Raw genomic sequence first — 25,477 nt, forward strand, 5'->3', positions numbered from 1 at the left:
TGTTGGAAAGGGCGGAGAGGAGAGCAAGGAAGGTGGTGAAGAGGAGTGGAGACTGAAAGCTGCGAGGAACGGTTGCCATGGTCACGGGACCCCATCCTGACCTGCTGAAGCTGCGAGTCCATCATTTGCGAGGCCTGGCTGAGCTGACCCTCGTAAACCAGAGCTTGGCTGCCACCGACAGGTTGGTAAGGGGTGCCCGACTGCGTCTTCACCATCTCCAGTGGCTGCATTCCTGGGAAGGCGGAGTAGGGCGCCTTCAAGGCCGTGCCTCCTGTCAGGACCATCGTGCTGGGCTGGGATAAGCTGGGGTGCATGTAGACCTGAGACCTAGAGGAGAGAAAAGCAGCATGTCAGGGAGAGAGGGAGGGAGGGAGGGAGGGAGGGAGGGAGGAAGGAAGGAAGGAAGGAAGGAAGGAAGGAAGGAAGGAAGGAAGGAAGGAAGGAAGGAAGGAAGGAAGGAAGGAAGAACCTCCACTATGTGTTTCATCTTGACAATTATTCTCCTAGTGCAGGACTGGCAATGGTGAGGTCGGTGGTGAAGCCACTGAGTTACCTGAAGGGAGGGATGGAGCTGTAGATCTCCTGGGACTGTGACACTGGAAGGCCACCCCTCAACCCGAGCTGCGCCTGGGCTTGCAGTGAAGTGTGGAGGGAGAGTGGAATTTGCTGAGCAGCAGCTGCCTAAAAGAGGGAAAGAACAAGGATGAAGCTCCAAGGATGAAATCGAAGCAGGAAGGACCCATTATCAAGGCCAACCTGGGATGGATGGACTTCCACACAGCTGTGTCTGTGCGGGTTGAGGAATTCTGGGCAATGAAGTCCACACCCATGGAAGAGGCCTTTCAGCTCCCAGAATTCTCAGCCAAGGCCCTCCTGGTTGAGGAATTCTGGGGGTTGACGTCTACATTTGGAGAGCATCAAAGGCCACAGGCTTAAAGCGCCCTTTCCCTGCAAACTTGAACCAAAATATCCCATAAACCTAAACCTTCGTTGAATTTTTGTGTTAAAATTAGAGCAAAGTTGAATTTTTGCTCAAAACGTAACCCAAAGTTGATTGGTGGAGATGCAGGTCTTTACACAGGACACACAAACACACGCAAAGCAGTGACTTGCCTGTTGGTAGCCTTGCTGCTGAGGTATTGTCGGGGGGACAAGTCGTGGCTGGCTGGCAAACACATGTCCATCTAAATACAAGGGTGTGATGTGGTTACCTAGAAAGGGTGGGAAAAGAAGTGGGAGGTTAATCTTCTCCCTACCAGAAGACAGTTGAATACTTTGCAAATCTTGATCTACTTAAAGATGCAAAGGTCCCTCCCCAGTGTGAACATGGCAGAAGAACCAGGAGTCTCTCAGCCATAGAATCTCGTCAAATGCCCTTTGACTGATTGCACGGCCAGGGGTTCAGTAGGATCCATTGGAAACATCATAGAGACTACAACAGGAAGCTTTCAATGCAGCTTGCACTAGACCTGTTATGCTATGTTTGAAATCGTACCTACAAATTCTTCCCACCGTCTCAAAAAAAAAAAAAAAAAGGGACGACGCACCTGGAATGGAAGCCGAAGGTGCCACAGAGGCCACGGGCATCGGCGGGACAGAAACACCCCCAAAGGAGCTGTAGCTGACCCCACTGGAAGCCCCAATGCTGGATGTAGGCTGAATGCCCGAGCCAACACCTCCAGGGGAACTCTGTTCAGGAAGGCTGGGGGAGTTTTCCCACGCCTTTCGGGCCGACTCCATCTGCAAGAGGGGGGGGGGAAGAGGAATTAGTAGTGTAGCATCCAAAGGGCAGAAAGGTGAGCACTATGATAACATCGCATTCCTGTAGGAGAAACTGGGGGTGGAGTTAAAAGATGAATTAGCCTAGAATCCCTATGTAGTCACAAGCGAACTAAGTCCAACCCCCTTTGAATTCAGTTGACCTTTATCTAATTCTTAGCAGGGGTTAACCATGCGACAGTGGCCCATCATTGGCAGGGATACCTGTCCATCATTGGCTGCAAGCAAAATGCCCCCTCTCCTTTTGTGATTTATTCCCATCCTCAAAAACTTACTTTGAGGGTCAGTTCTGCTGTAGGATAAGACATGTTTAAGCTGATGCAGCGGGGAATTTGGTGGTCTCTTCGAATAACAGGGAGCGACTGCGTGAGTCCAGGCTGTCGAGACATAAAATTGGATAAAAATTAAATATTGTTCGATTTGCAGAATTCTATGCAGCCATTCATGGAAAGAAAAAGAGCCCCAGCTAATTGTCAGCAACTTATTGGTAGAGACCTAATATCACAGTCAAGCAAAGAATGGACAGAACTAACAGTAAGTAAAGGAGTAGGCTGGGAGATAAGTTCTTAAAGAGACTGTGGAGCAATAAAACACAGGAACTCACACAAACGCACACACAGATCACATTTTAAGCCACGCGTAAATTTTCCTAACGACATGGAAGACCTCCACGTTATTTCCAAAAGGAGGAGGACAGGAAGAGGGAGGAGGAAGTAGAGAAGCTGAAGAAGGAGAAGAATAAAATAAGAATAGTTGAAAGAGAAAGGGAAGATAAAGAAGGAAAAAAAGGAGAAGATGAAGAAAGTGGAGGGGAAAGAAAAACGAGAGAAGAAAAAAGATGGAGAAGAGGTGGAGAAGCTGGGAAGCGGAGATAAAAGAAAATAGGAGAAATTGAAGAAGAAAATGGAGGGGAGATAAGGAAAAAAACACGAAGAAAAAGATGAAAAAGAGGGAAAGAGAAGATGGGGACAAAAAAGAAGGGAGAGAGGAAGAGGTGTAGCGGAAGATGGTAAAGAAGAAAGCAGTAAAACGTGAAGGAAGAGAAAATGAAGGAGAGAGGGAAAAGACTTAGAAGGAGAAGGAAAAGCAAGAAGAGGGGAAGGAGAAGAGTGGAGAGAAGCAGAACGTCAACCACAAAATATTCTTACGTTGCTGGCCAGTACGTTGTGTAATTTCGCAACCGGGTTGGCTGGGGTGCCAGGAGCCGAGCCAGGAGGGAGACTGAAGTCGGAATCCTGCAAGAAATTTGTCTCTTTTATCAACCAACCCTCCACCCTGCAACTGGAAAGCAAGGATGGTTAAGTCTCCTAGAGCCGTGGTGGCGAACCTATGGCACGCATGTCACAGGTGGCACGCAGAGCCCTCTCTGTTGGCACGCACGCCGTCGCCCCAGTCCTAGGCCTTCAGCTGGGTTTTATAGAATCTTTTTGCTTAGGCCTCCGCCACCGTGTGCCAAAAAAATAAATTTAAAAAAATGGCGATGTCCATTTTGCTCTATGAGTTCACGGTGACCTAACCCTAAGTGGAATTTTCCTCCTATGGGATTTTCCCATGTATTTTACCAGGAAACATAGGAAGGGCAGCCTAGAAAGGTCAGTGCCCTCCTAACCATACCCAAGCTCTCCGAGTTTGTTGGCGATGTCCATTTTGCTCTATGAGTTCACGGTGACCTAACCCTAACCCTAAGTGGAATTTTCCTATGGGATTTTCCCATGTATTTTACCAGGAAACATAGATATTAATTAATTGATTGAACTTTTTAGTTTCACCCACCCAATGGGCCACACCCACACCCATTGGGTCGCAGTTTGGGCACTCGGTCTCTCAAAGGTTCGCCATCATTGTGCTAGAGTGAGAGGTGCAAATGCACCTTTGATTTGTGGGTCCTTCGCCCACCCGCTCCTTTCTTAGGGAGCAAAAAGGCAGGGGAGGAGAATTGGGGAGGGGGCTGGACCCCCCCCAACGAAAGGCCCTTCTCTGCTGAAGAACGGAGGAGCAATTCAGAGAGAGGTGCAAGAAAAGGAAGAAGCGAGCGCAAACCGTTCTCACTTTAGGATTCACTCCGAATTCAATGGGCGGCACAGGAAGAACCGGGTCCACGTGAATCTCCACCCCGTTGACGGGGGCGGCGTTGCCCTCCAGGCGCTCAGCCCCTTCCGAGCCTTTCCGGTTCTTCAAGGAGCGCTCGTTCCCGATAGGCCCCGGTTTGTGGTCCTTGGCTGGAGTCAGGGCTTGTTCCGAATCCTGGGCGAGAGAACAGAGAGGCTGAGATGGAGGGAGGGAGGAAAAAAGAGGGAATAGGAAAAAAAAGGAAAGCGAGAAAGGAGGGAAGGGAAAAAAGAAGGGAGAGAGCAACAGGTGGAAAAAGAAGAGTGGGAAAGGGAAGGGAGGGAGGGATAAAGGGAAAAAGAGGAAAGGGATAAAGAGAAAAAAGGAAGGAAGGGGGAAGGTGGAAAGGGATAAAGAGAGATGGAAGGGAAGAAGCAGAGGAAGGAATAAAAGGAAACAAGGGAAGGAAGCTACTTTTTGCTTGATTGTTAAGACAGCCAACAGGCCAAAACAGGACCCCACACCTCCGTTAGCTCTGCTTCCATCCTCAACTTCCACCTGTCCCCAATTTTAGAGAAACGCCTTTCGAATGCTCAAAAAAAATGGCACGGGGTTTTAGGGTCATTTGGTTCAGATAGAGCTTCTACACTGACATGTATTCCGCCCCCTCCCAAGAAGGCCGGCACTGCACCTGAGCCAGAGGGTCTCCCACCAGAGATCCAATAAGCCCAAGCCCCCTCCTCAATGCCTGCCCCGCAACAATGAGAGCCAAACTCTGCTACACAAGGACTAGAAACGTGGTTACCTTTTTATCCAACTGCTTTGGAGCTGGTTCCTTCGGCCCGTCTCCCTTGGCCTCCCCCAGCCCGCTCATCTCCTCCGGTTTGAGGGTGCCGTACGGAGAGCTGCGCTGGGAGGAGGTGGCCGAGGATTCCCGCGACTCCGCGCTCAGGTCGATGCCGCTGTCCCCCTGGCTGCCTTTGAAGCCCTGCGGGAAAGCGAGCGGGCAGAGTGAGACCCACAAAGCTACGTTCGCCTTAATCGGCTAAATTTAAAATGCCCGCCCATTTTCAATTGTTTACAGTTTAAATTAAAAGCCAAAACTGAATTTTAAATCAAGATCTAAAAAGGTTAAAATCTCCATTCTACGGGAAGTCCTTGACTTACAGGAGTTCGTTTAGTGATTGTTCAACTATATGACCGCTTTTTCACACTTTACGACCATTGCAGCATTCCCCCCCCCATGGTCACATGATCAAAATTCAGACGCTCGGCAACTGGCTCATATTTATGACGGTCGTGGCGTCCCGGGGGGGGGGGGGATCACAAGATCCCCCTTTTGAGAACTTCTGACAAGCAAAGTCAACGGGGAAGCCGGATTCATTTAACGACTGTGTTACTAAGTTAACAGCAATGCTTTGCTCAACAACTGTGGCGAGAAAGGTCATAAAATGTGGGGGGGAAATCATGCTTAGCAACAGAAAATTGGGGCTCATTTTAAGCTGAGGACTATCTGTAGAAGCAAACTCTGAAAACGTTATCTAATTTCTGGCCCCTTTTTAATGGCTTTTAGTGAGCCGACTCGTGTGATGCTGCTGCAAAAAAGGCAAAGGCGATCTCTGAGCCAATGAAGAATTAAGCTTCGAAGGTGCTGCTCTGATTGGCCGAGATCAGCTGAGCAAGACCCTTGTGCCAATCACTATGAATCCTCAACTCCCCTTGGCATGGGAGAATGTTGGGTTGGGTGCCACTGACCTCCGCAGAACTGGGCTCGTTACCGATGAAGGTGCCGATGGGTTTGTTCCAGGAATCGGGAGCGGAGGACTGAACGGACAGCGCTGTCGGAAAAGGTGTAAGTTATTTTCTTGCGGATGTTTCATTAAGTAACATCATCAGTGTTAGGAGGGAGGGGTGTGTGAGGAGGAGGAGGAGATGATGATGATCATCATCCTTTATTAAAATCTTTCCAGCTGTTAAAAGGGAAGAAGGATAGGAAGAGAAGGTCAACCGTGGGGTCTGAGCTTTTCTTGCAGATGTTTCGTAACCCATCAGAAAGATCTGATCGTTTGCACAGCGGCATCCGAGTTCAAATGCCAGACGGCAGGAAGAGCCCCCTCTTGGGCTTCACCTGCGCTGTTGGTCTCCCAAATCTCCGTCCCCAAGGTGTTCCGAGGCACCGAGACGTCCCCCTGTTCAAGGCACAGGCTGTTCTGTTTTTTGGCAAAGCGAGGTGGGATGCGCGACTGAAGGATGCGGCCTTTCACCGGCGCCTAGAAAACGAGAAAGAAAGAAAAGGAAAAAAAAAACCCCGCCAGAGTTAAGATCCTTCCCTCTTCGTTCGGAGCAGCCTGTGCCTAAATCCTCCTGGTTCCGGGACTCACCTGGGCAGCCTGCTCTTTCTTTCTCCGTTCCTCTTCCAGCAACCGTCGCTGTTTCTTCGTCAGGACCTCAATGAAGCCTTCGCTGTTCATCGGCCCAACTTGGGTGTCCTCCCCGGATCCCGGCCCACGGCTCTCCATCACACCGTCTGCACAACGGCACAACAAGCATTTGGGCCAAGACTTACTAAGTTTTTTCCGGCTTTCCCCCCAAATCCGGAAAATAGGAAGAGGGTGCGTGTGTTCCGATACGTTCACACACCTTATTTATAAAAATAAGGAAGGCCGGATACAAGTCAACAAAATGATAAAGGAAAAAAATTATAATAATAACAAAGCACCAACAGAACCTTGCAAGTCTGAAGTTTCCTTCTGCAAAAAGGAGTACCGTTTTCTTCCCAGCAGCTCCCTGCAAGGGACTTACTTCCGTAGCTCAGCTGAAAGGGACTCAAGGTCTCTCCCGCCTGGCTGGCTTGAGGGACTGAAGACTTCAGATCTTTCTCCGGCCTCTTCTCCAGGTTTTCGGCCCCGTTCAGGTTGGAGTGAGACCCGTAAGCGGAACGGTTTCGTCCAGGGCTGCCGTTATCAAGAACGCCGTTTTCTTCCGGAGATCTGCAAGAAACAGTGGACTGGTTTCCGATTCAATGCAAAATTATTTCGCTGGGCGGACTCCTGCCGCGAGCAGGGAAGATCAGCCTGGCAGAAATAGGCCAAAAAGGGAAGCCCCTAGGGCAGGGGTAGGCAACCTCAGCTGACTCGGGAATTCTGGGAGTTGAAGTCCATGAGTCATAAAAGAGCTGAGGTTGCCTACCCCTGCCCTAGGCCAAAGGGGCAGAAGCATTTTTTAAAAGTGACATAGGGAGTCCTTGAGTTATGACTGTAGCGGCTGCAAATCACGGCAACTGTAAATCGACAAGTTAGACCAGTGGTTCTCAACCTGAGCCATTTTTAAGATGGGCGAACTTCAACTCCCAGTGTTCCCTAGTCAGAAGAATTCTGGGGACTTCTGGGAGCTGAAGTCCATGCAATCTAAAGGCTGAGAGAGATTGGGCTGAACTATGAGGTCCACTCTGTATTAAAATGGTTAGTGAAGGAGGACCAGTGTTTCTCAAAACTTATAGGTGGACTTCAATTCCCAGAATTCCCTAGCCAGGCTATGCTAGCTGGGGACATCTGGGAGCTGACGTCCACACTGTCTAAAGGTTGAGAAAGACTGGACGATGAGGCCCACTCCGTATTCGAATACTATCTCTCTTTTCTTAAGGGGGACCCCAGTGCTTCTCAATCTGAGCAACTTTAAGAGGTGTGGACTTCAACTCCCAGAATTTCTAGATCATGCTGGCCTGGGAATTCTGGGAGCTGAAGTCCACACCATCTCAAGGTTGAAACAGACTGAGCTGGACCAACGAGGTCCACTCTGTATCCAAATACTGTCTCTCTTTTCTTAAGAAGGGGCAGACGATTACCTTTTGCCCTTCATCTGTAGCCCGTTCTGCTGATTCTCATAGTAGGACGCTGGTCGGTTCCCACCAGCTCTCACAGCTTTCTCCCCAAATCCCATGGGCTCAGATTTCCGGCTTTGCCGATCTACCACAGGCCTCTGGCTGGAGAAGCTCCTTTTGGCCAGGTCTTTCTTCTCCCCCGAGCTGCTTCCGGGCACCCCGCCATCCAACGGTGCCTCGTTCTCTGAGTTCCCCCCAGCGCTACCACCACCCCTCCTCTCCCGCCTCTCGCTGAAGTCGCTGCTTTCCGAGGCTGTCTCCCACTCTTCGTTGGCATGATCCGAGGAATTCTGATAGGGCACTTCCGGAGATCTTCGGCTGGAGGGACCGTTAGAATCAGTCGTGATCAGTTGGGCTCTCCTGGGCCACTGGCAAGCGGCAAGGTTGGCTCCACCCTCTTCGGGCGCCCACTGACCCACGGACTCGCGCTCCTGCCTCAAGCGCCTGAATCGGGGGGGTTTGTCTTGACGAGGCGGACGCCGCCGACGGAACGGCCGGTTCTCCACGTTTTCGGGATCGCCTCCGTAGTCCTCTTCCAAGGCCCGTCGGCTAAACGAGTCCACAGCCTTGTAAGACTCTTGGCTGTAATCCCTCTCGGGTGGACGCCTGATGCCAAAGGCATCTGGAGGGGCATTGTGGCCGTAGTCTTGCCACGTGTTTACACCATTCCTGCCCTGCCATTGGGAAGACTCCTTAGAAACGAATCCTCGTCGCCCGTAAGTGGAGTTGCTCAATCTCGGGGGTAGCGATCGGCCGAAAGCTCGCGGGTTCCTCAACTTGGCATCCTGATCATCTGTATAGATCTTATTGGATCTCCAGGAGTCACGGAAATCCCCTTTCTTGAGGTCGCCCTCTTCTCTTTCTGCCAGGGAGCCTTCGTTATTATTCTCAGAGGCCCTCTGGCGCCGGCGCTTTGGCAGTTCCTCGTACTCGGAGCCTTCGCTGTGTGTTTCGCTTGCAATCCGGCGCCTGGGCTTTCCCCGGGGGAACTCCTCCACTTGACTGAACTCTCTCAAGACTCGTCCTCGGCTACTTCTTGGAGGACCACTGACGTTGCTGCTGTTGTAACCGCCTCTGAGATTCCCACCACCACCACTAGTAGGAGCCGCACCTCCACACCCCACCGGGTTGCTACGGCCTCGGAACGTGAATTCTCGGAAGCCGCGTCCACGGCCTCGTCCTTGCCCCCGTCCACCGAAGGCCTGTTCCTCATCAATGAAGATCCAGTTGTTTCTTTTAGTTGGGGGAAGCTCAGCAGACTCCCTTGACTGATTCTTGCCCTCCCAGTCCTTGACCATCTTCTCGTTCTCTTTGCTATCGTCCTCGTCGTCTTCGCGAGGTCTCTCGTCCTGGACAGGAGTTTGTGGGGAGCATTTTTCGTCCCACGAGCGGTAGCGAGCAGAGTGGACAAGCCCTCCAGGATTGGTCTCCTCTGACGCCTTCAGTGCAGGGGCCTTTTCTTTAACTGGATGAGAAGTCTCTCTGCTCTCGACCTTCACCTTTTCCAGTTCTTTCTCCTTCTCCTCCACCTTGAGAGCCTTCAGGACCGGCTTCTTAATTGGACCAGATCGACGAGTTCTGCTCGTTTGCTCTTGCTGCTGTGGTGGCTGACCGTCGCCGTTTCGGTTCTCGGCAGTCGTCCATCCAGTTCCAGGGTTGGCTTGCTTACTGGCAGATTCTTCCTTCTTCCACATGTCAGAGCCAAACAACGAGTCCTCCTGGAACATCTCTTCTTTCCCTGAAGATGAGGACTCTTCCAAGGGTTTGGAAAAATGGCTGATCTCCCAACCGTTGTATTCAGACTTCTTTTCATCCGGAACGGAGCCTGACTCCAAGGGAGAATTCAACAGGCTCCTATCACAAGGATCAGAAAGGTCAGAGCCACACTCTGGGGGGTGAAAAATGCGTTCTTGGGGTGCCCTTTGAGCGGGACTGAGGCATCGGTCAAAATTTCCCTGGGGTTTCTTCTCAAAGGAGCTCAAGTAGTCTTCTCCAACTTCTTCGAAGAAGTCACGTTGGGTGTTCAGCCCTGATGGCGCAGAGTAAGAATTCTCAGCCCTGCAAAAAGGGTCCCAAAAGAAGGAATTCCATGTAAGGTAATGGAAATACATATACATGTAATTTTATTTTGGCAGCAAGATCGCCAATAAAATAGTTCGCTTCATGATTTATACTGCCGATTTATAAGGCAACACAACTCAACCCTGATTCCAAACCACCTGCCACTTAAAAAAAATAATAATCAAGGAATAAAATTGATGGCAGCCCCATGATTTGGTCTAGCAAATGCCTCGTTTAGTGACCTCATGCAGTTTTGTAGGGATGAAAAAGTCACTTCATGACCAATCCTCATTTTGAATGACCTTTGCAGGTCTTTAGAGCAAAGGAAAGCTGAAGCAAGGTAATAAACAAGGGCGGTTTCACTTAGCAACTGCTTCATTTCATGACCAAGTTTTCAATCCCCAACATGGTCATTAAATGAGGACTACTTACATTTAGCACCTTAAACTCAACCTTCGTGGGCCTGCACTTACCTGGTATGTAATCCTTCCTCTGTCACACACTCTGTTTGCCTTGGCTGGGAAACAGAAGAGTTTTTGCTCGGCAAGGAGACAAAACTTTCCGGACCCCAGATGGGAGGAGCCACTTCCCCTTTTTTCTCCTGCGCCCCCCCAGATTGGCAGCTCTGCTCCTCCAATGGGCAGCTCCCCCCATTCACGGAATCTGGTTGCAGGGCCGGCTTCATAATCCCTAGTCGGGTTAAGAGAGAAAATATAAATCAGATTGTGCTCAACAATGCTTAATCTTTAAGAAAGAAGAGATTCCATATTTAAATTCTCTCTCTTCATTGACACAGAAGCCGAGTCAAATCAAACTGGGTTTTATTACAATTTTAAAGCAGTAAAGAAGCCGAAGGATGGATGGGATAGGAGAAAGACATGGATGGATTGTGATTGTGAAAGACACACAGAGATGGAGAGAGAGAGGGGGGGGCATGGATTAGATAAACGACATGAATGGGTGGATGGATGGATATCAAGGGATGGATGGATGGATGGATAAAATGCCTAGACAGACAGGTAGAGAAGATGCAGACACAGAGACAGAAGACATGGATTGATGTATGGATGGACAAAAGATGGCTGGATTGATAAATGATGATAGTTAAATATGCTCTCTGAGATGAAGAGAGAGATAAAGACTTTGATGGGTGGGTGCGTGAAGACATAAGTGGATGGATGAACATATAAGCCTTAATGAAAAAAGGAAAAGACGAATAAAAAAATAGGAAAAAAATGAAAATAAAAGATTAGGAATGAATAGGCAATGTGCAAGCATCGTACAATTAAAACTTTCCATATTTCATATATACTTTACCTGATGGATGAAGGGATGAAGGGTAGAAATCCACGGGGGGGCGTCCTGGGGTGACCCGAGGGTCCATGTAAGAAGGCATCATCAACCACCGAGGATCGAACCCCAACATCTGTGGGTGGGCCGGGTAGAAAGTCCGCTGAGGATGGGAAGATGGCGGATAGACCTGGGAAGGTGGCCAGTTTTGCATTTTGTAGAGCTGGTCCTGAAAAGAAACGTGGTAAAGTAATTAACCTTCCAGCTCTATGATTAGACAACTAAATTTAAATCAATAAAAGCAAACAATTGCCGCACGGCTGAAAATTCAGGCTGTCTGACCTCAGAGGCTGCTCAGCTCAACTGAAACTCCCCAGTAGCTGTGTCAAACGCCCCAAAGGACTGACAAAAGTGGTAGGAGAAAAGTTATCTGGTTATTGAAACAAACGGCGTGTTGTTTCTCTTACTTGCTGCTTTCTCTGGAATCGCGGCGGCAGCAGCTTAGGAAATTTGCCAAATTCCTGCATGGGGGAGACGTCTTCGCGCAGCTCCTCCTCGCTGCTACTCCGGAGGGCTGCTGAGGCAACTGTTGGGGTCTCCTCATCTACGTAAGCAGAAGGGGGGTCCTGGGTATGATGAGCCTCAGGGGCCGCTAAGGAGGAGATAAAGGAGAAGGTGGAAATTGGAACGTGGACCATTATGACATGTTGCAAAATGGGTCATTATGATCGCTCAGGATTTGATGAGCTGTTTCACAGCGGTCGCAAAGCGAGCACAAGGGTCGTTAAGCGAACACTGTGGTCAGTAAGCAGACTAATTTTTCACTGCGGGACGTTTTTGCTGAAAACTGGAAGTAAATGTGTGTGTTTGTGGCAGGGGGGGTGTTATTTTTACAAAAACGTCATAAATCAGTCCTGTGTGACCGTGGAGTCAAGCGAGTAATTAGCCTGGAGTTCTTGCCCGATCCTTCTTAAAATTCTGCTAAATCTTCTCTCCTGCCAATTTAGTGCTAACAGTTGACTAGACGAGCAAATGAATTATCTTAACTGGAGCTTAGTGAGCAGTCCTAACACAACGGGACCTACACTCAATATTTCATCGCGGCTTCTTTCTGGCTAAGAGGTTTGTGGTTTCCGAGTTCTCTCTGCACACCCTTACCTCGCCAGGCTGCGTGGCCGTTCTCCGAGACGGTGTTCTTCTCCGAGGCCGAGGCTCGGGGCTCGTCACTCTCAGGCTGCTTGTGACCCTCTCCGGCTTTCTGAGCGAGCTTGCACTTCTGATCCAGCTCCTTCAGCTTCGCCGCGCAGGCGGCCAGGCGCTCTTCCCGCGCTCTGCGCTCTTCCTCTTCCCGTCGCCGCCTCGCCCGCTCCACGGCTTCCGACATTTCCGAGTAGACAAACTTCTGTCTCAAAGGCAGCTTCTCTTCTTTCTCTTCCGAACACTGTTGCCGCAGACACGACAGCGGGGGTTTCTGGTCAAGGATTAAGAAACCAACATCAAACCAGCATCACCACAAAAGGTGAGATGAGGATGCAGAAATCCACACAGCTTTCTCTGTGTGTGTGTGCGGGGGGGAATTCCAAATTTTAGACTCCCCCCCCCCAAAAAAAAAATTACTAGCAAAACCAGAGAAAGGTGCATCCATTCACAAGCAGTTTGGGGCCCCAGTTCGAAATACCTGATATTCTGGAAGAGGGGTCCAGCCGTTCAGCTTCCTCGAGGTTGGCAAACTTTCCGACACTTTGTGCATGGACCGAGATAGGCTGGCTGAGTCGTTCCAAGTCTTGGAGTCCTCCGAGGGGTGCCTGGCATCGGTGTTTTCCGCCGAGCTCAACAAAGGCAACCTTCGGGGATCCCAGTTGTTCCTGCCAATGGAGACACGGAGCTCTTTTTAATGATTTATTTATATCTCACTGCTATTATTTTTATAAGTAAGCATACCTAATACTTCTTCCTCCTCCTATTTTCCCCAGAGCAGGTGGGCTGGGCTTAGAGGGAGGGACTGGCCCAAAGTCACCCAGCTAAGGTGCCTAAGGTGGTACTGGAACTCCCAAGGTCACCCAGCTGGCTTTCATGCCTAAGGAGATGACTAGAACTTTCCATCTCCTGGTGATTATCCCAAAGTCAGCCAACTGGCTTTCATGCCCAAGGTGAGACTAGAACTCCTGGTGACTGGGGCAAACTCACCCAGATTTTTTTCTACCTGAGACACAGTAACCCGTGACAGGTGGGTCTCTTTCCATTTACCATTTCTGCCTTCCGTCCTTGGGGTTTTCTTCCTCCTCCTCATCCTCACTGAACTTCAGTTTTTCGGAATAATCCACTTCATCGTGAATTCCTAGAAAAGCAAGGGACCGAACGAGGAGCAGCAAAGCCAACGTTCGGTGCTAATTCATTGTGGACTTACCCACCAAACAAGGAATCTGTTTGTTAGTCTCCTTTGCAGAAAACTAAACCCAAAAGCTATTGGTTTCTAAGTCTAGTCTAGCTTTAAGCCATTTGTTTCCAAGTGCAGCGCGGCTAATCCTAATCCTGAATCTAAGACTAATTCCTAACTTTGGTAATTCATTTTTAAGTCTAGCTTAGCGTGTAGTCTAGAGTCCGCAGAACAAGACCCAAATGTGGGCATGGAGGAGCTTACCTGCCCAGCCGTCCTCGGTATCATTGTCCAGTTCATCCAGACCTTTCAGATTCTCTGCATTGATGATGGTCGGTCTGGGGACTCGCTCCCCCGGCGGCCGGACTGGACGAGCTGGACGTGGAACCCCAAGTCGCTTCTCTTTTCTATTAATGGAAGAGTTTGGGAAACCGTTTTGGTGGACAAAAGGGAGAGTGCAAAACCTCTAGGTTGGGACCACAAGCAGCAGAGGCCAAGCTAAGACTGGGCTGATGCTATTCAGCCTTATCTCCAAGAAAGATCTCAAAATCTTTGGCGACCCCCAATGACTCTGCTTGTCAGAGGAGGATCATGTGACCCCCGGGACCGTCATAAATACGAGACAGTTGTCAAGAGCCAGTTTTGAGCACGTGACCTCGAGGAGGCTGCAGCGTCCTTAAGTGTGACAGACGGTCACAAGTCATTGTTTTTCCAGTGGCGTCGTAACTTCGAACCATCACTAAACAAGCCATACTTCTTTTGCACCAACACAACACACAACTGCGGAACGTGAAAAGCCCTCGCTCTAAGACTGCAAAAAGGTCTTAGCAACAGTGCTTGGAAGTTGCAAACCAGACAACCCAGCAATCGGTGTGGCTAGGTTGACAAAAATCTGGTGCAACGCTATAGCGTGTGTCGGCTTACCCGTCTTGGTCACTGGGCTGGTGTTGTCTGAAGGTGACGCGGGGTTCCAGGCAGAAGGAGGGCAGAGGAAAGGACGCCCGTTCAGGCAAGCTGGGGGTCTCGGCTGGTGGATTAGAACACATCTGAGATTGGGGGGGGGAGATAAAAAAAACAAGTGTTAGAAATGGTTAAGCCCTCCCGTTTTCTTTCTTTACTGGGAAAGGTGTAAAATGTTACAGACAGCCTTCTTTTGAATTAGTGTGTGTGTGTGTGTGTGCGTGTATGGCATTTTTGTATATGGCATTTGTGTATATGGCAAAGTTTGTAACTGTTTGCGAACCTGTTGTGTAAGGAGAAGAGAATACATTGGAATTTTGAGTCCTTGATTTACAGCAGTTTATTTAGTGAAGTTACCATGACACTGAAGAAAGTGACTTACGACCATTTTTCACACTTATGACCGTTGCAGCGTCCCCATTCACGTGATTTACCTTTGGACGCTTGACGACTGACCCACATGACCCTGGGGACACTGCGACCGTCATAAATTATGAGTTAAGTCGTCAAGCGGCTGAATTTCGATCATGTGGCCACAAGGATGCTGGAAGGATCACTAAACAAACTCTTGTAAGTCGAGGACTACCTGTATTTAGCCTGTAGAAAGTCCACAGGCAGTTTCCGGTCTCTTGTAATGTAACGCGGCCGGTCAATTTTGAAGGCGTTCAAGAACTTACGAATGCAGGCAGCATATCGTGGTAGGTGGGTGGCTGGTACGTGTTTGCCATAAACTGAGACGCTCCTTTGCGAGGAGGCAGAGGACAAGGAGCCGGCTCCTTCGGATTGGCACCGCTTGCTGAGGTCGGAGCATCTTCTGCACTGGAGCTCTTGGTAGCCAGGTCAGTTGGGAAAGGGGACAGAGAGGTGGACAAGGTGCTGTTTCTACCACCACCTTCCCTCCAACTTGTGACATCTGAGAGAATGGGAGGGAGGGAGGGAGGGAAAGGAAGGAAGGAAGGAAGGAAGGAAGAAAGAAAGAAAGAAAGAAAGAAAGAAAGAAAGAAAGAAAGAAAGAAAGAAAGAAAGAAAGAAAGAAAGAAAGAAAGAAAGAAAGAAAGAAAGAAAGAAAGAAAGAAAGAAAGAAAGAAGAGAAGAAAGAAAGGAAGGAAGGAAGGAAGGAAGGAAGGGAAAGCAAAGAGGAAGGAAGGAAGGAAGGAAGGAAGGAAGGAAGGAAGGAAGGAAAGAAGGAAGGAAAAAGAAAGGCAAGCAGTTAAAAAAAAAAGACCTAACATTTAAAACTCTGGCGTGCTCAAAACGTTCCTAAACAAATCCACATGGGGAGCTAAACATAGAAAAGAATTTCGGTTTGGATCAGCTTTTGTTTTATGAGTGATTTTCCCCCCTCTCCTTTTCATCAGCCTGGAAAGAGGATTAAGACGTTGACCTCGAAGGGAAGAAAGCAGCAGGCTGAGAAAGAAAGATGCTTCTCTTTTTTTGGGGGGGGGAGGGGGATCCCTCCCACAAAGAAACGGTTGACAGACTGATAAAAGAACGTGTGTGAAATGCTGAAATGGGTCTTTGGTCCGAGTTCTGAAAAATGGAACCGCCTTGGGAAAACCGAAACGGTTATCCGAGACCTGAAACGGGCTGTTTGGAAACCAAACGATCCAAAGCTTTTGATAGTCTACGGATATGGAAATGCTGATCCAGAATTATTTGGACCCCCCGAGAAAGCTAACGTGGAATCAGACCGGGTCAAAACATCTGGAGGAATCTTCTTTCCACCCCTGGCTTCTCATCCTGCCCTCCGATGCTTTGGAGAATAGGCTGACCCCCTCATCTTTGGGGCAGCCCCGCCTGTTTTAGTGGCGAGAACTCTTCAGCAGCGAAATCACGGCACTTAACTCCCCAGAAACTATGATTACAATACTGTCAGTTGCTGAGCGCACCAGAAATTTAGCTGAGTCTGGACCATTTGGTCCAGCTCTCGATAAAAGTTTCTCCTAGCTTGGTTACAACTTGCTTCCGCATCTTCCTGTCCAAGGCACAACCAAGTCTTTTCTGGTCCCTGGACCGAGTCCCATCTCCATCACCTAGCAACAAGCCTTGGATACCACCTCCATCGACATGGCAACAAAACAATCATACTTCTTTTCCCTCCGGAGCTTTTGGTCTTCTGTAGAAATGAACCCAAGTGGATTCCGGCACATTTCTTTTCTTTTTTTTTTCTTCATCTAAAGGCACAATTCTCAATATGGATAGATCTGTTGCCTGGGGAAACACATATTTTGCGAACTGCAAACTTAGCATGAGATGGTCATTGTAAGACCACAGATCATGGGCTATTCAGGCTTGGGACTCATAGTTGAGGGATGAGACACCCACGATCAAGCTCAGAGCTGCTACAGGGAGCAAGCCACACTCAGTGGCACTGATGTTGTCACCTAGTTGGGTAATGAAAGATCTGCAAGAAGGCCACCAAGCTCAGAGTTAGCTATAGAATCAGGGAGCAAGCCATGCTAACACTGATGACGTTACCTAGCTGGGCCATAAAACGTCTGCAAGAAAACAAACCACGTTCAGAGCTACTGTATATCAACCAAAAGCAAGCCACACTCACTAGCCCTGGTGACGTTCCCTAGTTGGGTGATGAAATGTCTGCGAAAAAGCAACTAAGCTCGGAGAGCGCCAAGGATAGCACTGTTCAACCTCAAGCAACAAACAAGTCTCTTCTGTGAGTAAACTATTTGCAATTCAGCAGTGAGTGAAGCTGAAGTGGGAAGCGCTGGGGAGAGTTAAGAAACGTTGAGAAGCAGAAGACTCTGCAGCTTATTTCATCATCAAAGAGGCCACGTCCTTCACACACAAATACACACATGGCATTTTCCAGGGAGTTACATACTCTGGGGGCGGAGGCTTGGTCCGGGCCCATACGACGGATCTAAGACGCCCTTTTCTTTGCCAGACCTGTCCTGCTCTCCAGCTGCTTTCAACGTTGGAAAATCCTCGGGAGAGAAAGATAACAGTCGGTTTGAGACCCTTGAACCTGCCGGAGAGAGAGGAAGAGGGCGCCAGGGATCAGGCTGGTGCCATCCACGAGGCTCATCCTTCCAGCCTGGGACCTGCCTAAACACGGGCGATACCCACCACTGTCTGGTCTGGCTGGCTTTCCATTCAGCTGCGCCCATGATTTTATGCCACCGGGTGCTGAATTTGTACTCTGTGGAAAAATTAAGAAAAACAGAGTCCAAAATTTCCATCGCTTAAGCAAAGACACTTGTTAACCGAGCTCGGTCCCCATTTAATGACCTTCTTCGCCCCAGCCAGCCATTTTCGACCTACCCACCTCCTGGCTGATTGACGGGGTCCGCTTCTGTAAATTGGAGACAGACTTCTGTGAATCCTGCTGCGGCAGCGACTCCTGCGGCTGTGTGGCTGTGCAAGTGGAACTGACACAAACAGAAGGAGAGAATGACACACCTGGAGGGGTTCAGAGGCTGGACAGGTTCCTGCGAGCGTCACAAAGCGGCGCGTTTTTTGTTTTTGTTTTTTGTAAACCTTGATCTCAAAAAGTTGGGAAAAAAAAGTTGGATTATGCCCACAATGGCTGCAGAAGTTGATGGGCCTCGGCAGAGATGGCTATAAATCGACTGCTTTAATCAAGGAAAGAGAGGCAATTAATTTTGTTTCTACTTGGAAACTGCTTCTGGTGTTGGGGGGGAAATGACTAAACTTTTCAGATTGTTTTTACTCACTGGGATGAAGGAGGAAGTTATTTTCTTTTAGATGTTTCTTTTTATACTTTTTTTTGCATTTCTATACACCTTGCAGTTTGCATTTGGTTTTTTGCTTTTTGCTTTTGACTTGGAATTCTTAATCAAACTATTTTTTGGCGGCGGAGGGGGGGGAGGGAAACAGGGAAAAGATTCTGTGGTCATAACCTCCCTTGACAACATTCGCTCCTGAAGCGTCTCACTCCTGACCTGGCCTACCTCGAAGGGCTGGTCCTTCCAAAGCAGGAAGGGCTCACCTCTTTTGCGCTGGAGGCTCCTGCTTGTTTGCCCATCCTGTTCCGTCCTTGGGCACGATGATGATATTGGGGTTGTTTCCTTTATGCTCCGATTTCAGACTTGGCAAGTTGGCAGGGGGGGGCATTCGCCGCGCAGACGCAACTTTCCCGAGACTCTGCAAGCCATGTCGAGGAATAACTAGCAAGAATGGGACAGAGCAGAGTAACAGAGTGAAAAGGGGACCTGTGAGGTGGTCTAGCCCAACCCCCTGGGCTCAGGCAGGAAACCTCACACAGTAACATTTCAGACAAGAGGGAGAGCACGGCAATGATCCATCCGGACCTATTGTTGCTATTGATTTATTAAATTTGTATGTTGGCCGTCTCCCCCTCAAGGGGACTCTGGGCAGCCTATAAATTTCAGGTAGTCCTCGGCTTACGACCACGTGTCAATAGGAGAAGATCCACTTAACAACTGTGTCACTAACTTAAGAACTGAGATGATTCAGTTAACAATTGTGGCAAGAAATGTTGTAAAACAGGGCAAAAAGTCACTTAACAAATGCCTCACTTAGCCACAGAAATTTTGGGCTCCATTGTGGTCGTAAGTCAAGGACAGCCTGTATTTATAAGAAAGTTGAAGAACCATATCCTCCTCACAAACACACTCAGTTTCATCCCAAGTGCAACCCAATCATGTCCGTTGCACCCGAAAGCATTTTAAAAAAAAATCTCCGGCAGGATCACCTAGTGGTGCCCCATCCATCTCATAACCAGCTTCCCTTCCAAATCCAGATTGGCAGGTATTGAAAGACGGCTAATTTAAATGCACAATCTCCTCCCACCCACCCAGAGTTCCCAATTCTTTCCTCGCTGCTTACCGCTGCTTCTAACTGTTTCTACTGACTTTCCTTTATATTTATCAAACAGGCTGAGTGTCGTGTACTTGGTTTTCCCATCCTTTCCCTTGGTTGTTGGCCCCGAACGATCGGACATCTCGATGAAATGTCATCGAGTAAGGAAATTTCTCTGCACCGCTCCTGATCTGCCTGCAAGAAAAGATGACAAAAATAAATAGGATGGGAGGGAGGGAGGGAGGGAGGGAGGGAGAAAGGAAGGAAGGAAGGAAGGAAGGAAGGAAGGAAGGAAGGAAGGAAGGAAGGAAGGAAGGAAGGAAGACAATGCCAGCATGTCAGCAAACAGCCTCCAAAAAAAGGAATTTCACCTTCTCAACTGAGGTAGCACCTCTACCTCCAAAACACCCCATCAAAAATCTGGACAAAGCTATACAGATCTTCTGTCTGAGGACAGACTTGGGGACAACCTTACATGCCAATTCTGCACACTCAAGGTGGTTTAAAACAAACTCTAACACAACTTTAAAAAAAACACAATAACAGATTATCCATTTTAATAGGACTGTGCATGATTTTTCAAGTTGGCTTGGCTCAAGCACCAAAGCTTTCTCTTTGGGCGTGCAAAATCAACCGATTCGATTCAGGAAATGTTTTGAGCCCCAAACGGAAATGTATTTTTTTAAAAAAAAAAAACATTTAACATGGGACTGAAATTCTGATCGCTGAGGGAAGCCAAGTATCAAGGAAAAGTGCCTGCTGAAGTTAACCTGATCTGGATTCGGTTTACACAGTCCTGGATGGTTAAGGAAACTTACCAAGCAGGTAAGTTCCTAAAATGGAAAGAAGGGCCCAGGGCACAATAGATAGATAGATAGATAGATAGATAGATAGATAGATAGATAGATAGATAGATAGATAGATAAGGAAGGAAGGAAGGAAGGAAGGAAGGAAGGAAGGAAGGAAGGAAGGAAGGAAGGAAGGAAACCTATAAGAAAAAAATTATCCCTCAAATCCATTTTTTATTTCTTAGGCCAAAAGGTACATTAGAAAATGTACCTTGCCGGCCATAAATTTCAGAGAATGATAGAGCATATGGTTTGGAAGGGACACCAGAGAGCATCTTTCCAAGGGTGGGTATCTTCAGCAAATCGATTTTATTTCCTGAAATGTTTCCCACTGGGCTCACATCAGGCCCAATTTGATTCACTCTGAATCTGTCTGATACACGTTCGCCTCTGTTTCTATTTGACAAGCATCTGGCATGTTAAACCCATTCTTTGCAAGATTGGAGCCTTGGTTTTTTTTTCCCAGATTTTGTGCAGAGAAAAATGATTGCACGGCCCCAACCTCTGATTCTTGATTCATAAATTTCAGAGCTGGCTTTATTGTTTATACCGGGATGAGAAAGTGTCACCTGAACAGGAATTACAGTTTAACACGTAATTCCAGTTTGTGTAGCTTTTCTAGTAAAGCAGAGCTAAACAGATCTCTCTCGACACAATATGTCAATCAATATTAACCTTCAGAGCCACCAAGAGTCAACTTGCAGGAAATTAAATAAATTTAATAAACGCTAAATAAATTAAATACAGGTAATCCTCCCCTTACCACCACAACAGAACCCAAAATTTCTGTTGCTAAAGACTACGCAAAGTACAAAAAGTGCCCATCCTAGCCACAAACGGTGAACACCTCTACTTCTTCCCAGTCTGATGAAGAGCTCTGTAGAAGCCAAAAGGTTTGCACTCTTTTTATGGCAAGTCTAATTACAGTTTTAATTTACTTTTTTCCCCTCCCCACAATGGATCAGTATGTCAATGTTGGTTTTTCCAGCATAGCATCCCACAACAATCTCTAATATTTGTCATGACAGAGGAAAACGAAGATGGATATTCATCCAAACCTACCAGAAATATCTCTACATTACATGGCAAATAACACCTGACAAATCCCAGCCTTTTGGCTTGAGGTAGCAACATTATATTTATCAGCTCCTTTTCCACCAACGCAGGCATGCTGCATCCAGAAAACCATTTTTAAAAGTAGCTTATTTAATTTGGGGTTATAGGACTGGGAAAAAACAAGGCAGTGGTGCACGGCCTGATTTATGAGAAAGCCATGAGATACCAAATCAAACTTAGTTTAATCAACCAAAGGTGGGCCAGGGTCCACTTTGAGAAATCAAAATAGGAAACAATGAAAAATCAAAGATAACCCAAATAAGAAACTGCATGATAAAACTTACAAAACAAAAAAAATCACAAGACAACACAAACTGCAAGCTGGGGAAAAAAACAGTAGGGGCAGAGAAAACCTTGTAGACAGGCCAGACAGTTTGAAAACACAGTGCAAAAATGCGCGCGCACACACACACACACCAGACTTTTGGCCTCTCAAGAGACTGCTACAAATATTAAACCATAAACTTTGGGGAACCACAAAGAATCAAACATGTTGCAACAGGGAGATTAATCAGAGGAGAGCCACACTTAGCAAACATAAACATAAACCCTACGTTGCTACAATCCTTTCTTTGTTTTGTGTCCTCTCTTTCAGGGGAAATGACAAATAAACAAAGAAAAAGCAACAAAGATTTGGTTTTGTCTTTGCTACACACCAATTCTCTGCAGGGCCAAGCTGGGCCTGGATCTGCCTGGTTTTTAATCCACAAGATCCAACAAAACCTGCAAAAGGGGGTGGGTTGTGTTGTTTTTTTTTTGACAAGATCTAAGGTTAAAAAAACCCATAAATCCCATCACAACATTGCACACAATTTTCCTGAAAGCAACCTTTGAATTAAACTTCCTCCCAAAACATCTCGTGTGTCACCCGTTTTGGACAACACCCCCACCCCCGTTTTTTAAAATGAAATGAAATAAAATAAAATAATAAACAAGCCTGGCTGGATCTCCTGAATTCCAACATCCCAAATCCAGGTAAAAGGAGAGGCTTTTTTTGCGTTTAAAGCAGAAAACAAACAAATCTAGCCCAAAGAGAGGCGCACACTGGGAAACCCTTCCATGTTTATCACCCACACCACTAATGCACTTGCGGCACGTCTCCAAACCAGACGCCCGCCTTCCCCAGCACCATCCCACGAAAAACGCAACCTAAAACCTGGCCAAAAAATGCAAATTTTGCCATGGCTCCCTCCCCCCCCCAAATAATAAAAGATTGTTTTTAAACATTGGCTCTCCTCTCTTCGCATTGGCAGCGCATGAAGAAGGAAGGAAGAAAAAAAAAGAGATGGAAGCCATTGCTCGCTCTGCTTGGGAACGCCAGGTGTGTCGTAGCGGAAAAATGGATGCTTTTTTTGCAAAACGCACCAGGAAAATCCAGATTTGCGTCGCCTGACGTCCACCCAGGTAGCCCAGCGGGCGGTTCTGGTAGCCAGCCTGGGCAGGGATGATGTGGGGAGGGGGGGGGCAGCATCGCCCAAGGCCTGGCTGGCAGGCGACACCCGCAACCAAAACAATGGAAAGGCTAACCCTGGTGGGAGAAAGCACAGCAGCACAAAATGGCAACACAACCACACACCGACCCCCCCCCCCAGGGGGGACCTCAAAAGGCCAGTTCAGTTCAGATCCAGGAAAGAGAAGGAGAAGGAGGGGGGGGGAAGGAGGAGGGAGGGGAAAAAATAAAGATGCCATTAAGCCAGGATTAAATTCGTGTTTAAATCGGGGTGCAAAGAGTCGTCTGCAAGAGGGGCGGCTCCAGCCCTGTTTTCAAGAAATGCACAAAAATAAATATATAAATAAGAGGGTGGGTGGGAGGCAGAAGCCGCCCGGAAAAAGGGGAGGGGGCTTCAGACAGGCCTTGCCAGCCCAGGAACGACCTCCAAAGCTCCCCCTCCCCGGGTGCCGACGGGGTCTGCGTGGAAGGGTCTTCTGCAAAAAAAAAGAAACCCCCAAAATAAAGACTTGGGGACCGGGAGGGGAGGAGAAAGGGGGAGCGCCCCCTCCCATGCAACGTCCTGGCACCCATTGCAAAAAAACAAAAAAGCCCCCCTCCGCCGAAATGCACCCCTCCCCTTTGCAAAACACCCCCCCTTTTTTTTGCAATGGGGGTGAGCAAAAGCAGAGGGGGAGGAGGCTTCGCTTTGCTTTGCATTGCGCTGGGAAGGGAGGCCGGCGAGCCAGGCCGGGCCTGCTGCGTCTCCATCTTACGGCCCGCGGCGGAGCCCCCAGCCCCGCGCCCGCCGCCCCAGGCCCACCTGTGGTGCTTGCGGGGAGCCCGGGGCGCCTGGGGAGCCGGCTGGCGGGCGGGCGGGGCGCCTGGGGGCGGCGGATGGCGGCGGATGGCTCGGCGCGGCGGCTGCTGCTGCGGCTGCTGCCTCGGCGTCTCTTCGACTGGCCCTCCGCCTCTCGCCGCCGCCTCCTCCGCCTCCTCCGCCTCCGCCTCCTCAGCGAGGCCTACCAGTCCCCGGGCTGGAGTGAGCAGCTCAGCCCGCCGCCGCCCGGCTGGCGGAAGGGGACAGCGGCGCCTGCAGGGCCCGCCGGGGAGAGCAAGGGGGAAAGGCAGGCAGGGAGGAAAATGAAGAAGAGAAAGAAGGAAAGAAAAAAAGAAGGGAGGGAGGGAGGAAAGAAAATAAGGGAGGGGGAAAGAAAGGGAAGGAGAACGAGAAAGGGAAGGAAGGAAGGTGAAGAAGGGAAAAATGTGAAAGGAGAAAGGAAGGGAAAAAAGAAAGGGAAAAGGAGGAAAAGGAAAAAAGGGAGGGAGGGAAATGAGGAATGGAAGGAGAAGAAAAGGAAAAAGGAGAAGGGAGGAAAGTAGGAAGAAAAAAGAAAGAAAGAAAATGAGAAAGGGAGGGAAGGATGGTGAGCAAGGGAAAAAAAGGAAGGAAGGAAAGAGAAGAGAAATACAAGAAGGGAGGGAGGGAAGGGAGAAGGAAGGAAAAATGTAAACAGGAAGGAAAGAAAGAAAAGGAACGGAGGGAAAGGGAAAAAGGAAGGGAGGGAGAGAGAGAAAATATGGAAGATACAGATCCTTAGAATGAATGAGAGAATTCCTTTTCTGAAAGCGAGATTATGAAATTGACCAGGCGGAATGGAACTGGCTAGAATGGACAAAATGTAGTTTTGATTACAGAATTGCTTGATATAGACCAGGGGTAGGCAACCTCGGCTCTTTTATGACTCGTGGACTTCAACTCCCAGAATTCCTCAACCAGCATGGCTCAGCTTGGAAACCTCTCCCTTTTACCTCAGCCAAGCTGGCTCAGGAATTCTGGGAGTTGAAGTCCACGAGTCATAAAAGAGCCGAGGTTGCCTACCCCTGATATAGATAGAAGACGGAAGGCTAATAACTCCAGATTTTCTCCATTGAAACTGGGCTTTAGCCAACAAACTATGGTTAATCCCATCCTGGATTTTTCTTTTCTGCAATATACACTGTCTTCCGGGATGGAAGAAGCTCTTGAAGATAGATCACAAACAGCAATTACAGAGAATCAGATCCTTTATCTTGACACTAGGAATTAGTTTACGCACATCTCCCAGCCCGTTACTATAAATGCCAGATTCTCCAGAGATCTATATATCTCCAAGGCAACCCATCAAACTCAAGAGAACAAATATACCTAATATTTTTTGCAAACACTTAGAAGAGTGAACGAGGGGAGGTGCACACCAGAAAACAATTTTTAAAATGTGCATTTTTTATATGCCTTGTGTGTATATAGATAATCTTAGTACGTTGCCCAGAGGAGTTTGTTTTGTGAGATGGACAGCTATATAATTTTGATAAATAATAAATAAATACTTAAATAATACGGTGTTTGAGTAATATTTAAATACCCTGTGTACAATACAGACTTTAGCAATGTATAATTGAAATAATATTTAGATTGTGTGTATATAATATACACTTCAACAATATAGAATTTGAATATTTAAATAGTGTGTATATTACATACTTTAACAATATGCAATTTGAGTAATATTTAAATAGTATGTGTATTACGTACTTTTAACAATACAGAATTTCAATATTTAAATAATGTGCATATAATGCATAACAATACACAGTTTAGATGTTAAGTCTGTAATGCACTCTTTAACAATGTACAATTTAAATATATAAAGAATACCTATGTACAATATACTTTTAACGATCCATATATACTATTAAAGAGTGTGTACATCACAATTTCACCATCTGTTTAATATGCGTATTCATTTAAAGCTGGGTCCTTCCAAGCAGCAGAAGAAAAATAGGATAATCAAGTATCTCCACAAGATGGAGTCCTTGGAAAGCCGACGAGCCTATATTAAGGA

The 25,477-nt window shown here is 47.9% G+C and overlaps 1 protein-coding gene across 3 annotated transcripts in view; it reads right to left on the bottom strand.

Moving 5' to 3' along the window:
- The window catches only part of PRRC2B (proline rich coiled-coil 2B), a 30,527-nt gene extending 6,536 nt beyond the window's left edge, over positions 1–23,991 (bottom strand). For 2 of the 3 annotated variants that reach the window (XR_014493905.1, XM_083375021.1), the window contains exons 1-28: positions 23,416–23,991; positions 19,227–19,394; positions 18,367–18,544; positions 17,683–17,785; positions 17,484–17,556; positions 17,239–17,382; positions 15,074–15,309; positions 14,361–14,482; positions 13,701–13,843; positions 13,307–13,397; positions 12,738–12,924; positions 12,218–12,530; positions 11,527–11,711; positions 11,087–11,288; positions 10,243–10,459; positions 7,673–9,766; positions 6,631–6,818; positions 6,210–6,355; positions 5,957–6,098; positions 5,584–5,666; positions 4,634–4,816; positions 3,829–4,023; positions 2,928–3,014; positions 2,055–2,156; positions 1,548–1,740; positions 1,110–1,211; positions 554–677; positions 102–327 (exon numbers count right to left, since the gene is read on the bottom strand). Coding sequence is in view for 2 of the 3 variants with exons in the window: in XM_083375021.1 (XP_083231147.1) it covers positions 102–327; positions 554–677; positions 1,110–1,211; positions 1,548–1,740; positions 2,055–2,156; positions 2,928–3,014; positions 3,829–4,023; positions 4,634–4,816; positions 5,584–5,666; positions 5,957–6,098; positions 6,210–6,355; positions 6,631–6,818; positions 7,673–9,766; positions 10,243–10,459; positions 11,087–11,288; positions 11,527–11,711; positions 12,218–12,530; positions 12,738–12,924; positions 13,307–13,397; positions 13,701–13,843; positions 14,361–14,482; positions 15,074–15,309; positions 17,239–17,382; positions 17,484–17,556; positions 17,683–17,785; positions 18,367–18,544; positions 19,227–19,341 (6,174 nt within the window). In the remaining variant the exon portion in view is untranslated. Of the gene's footprint in view, positions 1–101; positions 328–553; positions 678–1,109; positions 1,212–1,547; positions 1,741–2,054; positions 2,157–2,927; positions 3,015–3,828; positions 4,024–4,633; positions 4,817–5,583; positions 5,667–5,956; positions 6,099–6,209; positions 6,356–6,630; positions 6,819–7,672; positions 9,767–10,242; positions 10,460–11,086; positions 11,289–11,526; positions 11,712–12,217; positions 12,531–12,737; positions 12,925–13,306; positions 13,398–13,700; positions 13,844–14,360; positions 14,483–15,073; positions 15,310–17,238; positions 17,383–17,483; positions 17,557–17,682; positions 17,786–18,366; positions 18,545–19,226; positions 19,395–21,109; positions 21,659–23,415 lie in introns of those variants that run through there. The other variant, XM_083375022.1, reaches the window with a different exon arrangement.
- Positions 23,992–25,477: the final 1,486 nt, after the last annotated feature.

This window comes from Vipera ursinii (genome assembly GCF_947247035.1).
Source record: "Vipera ursinii genome assembly, chromosome: 16".
NCBI lineage: Eukaryota > Metazoa > Chordata > Lepidosauria > Squamata > Viperidae > Vipera > Vipera ursinii.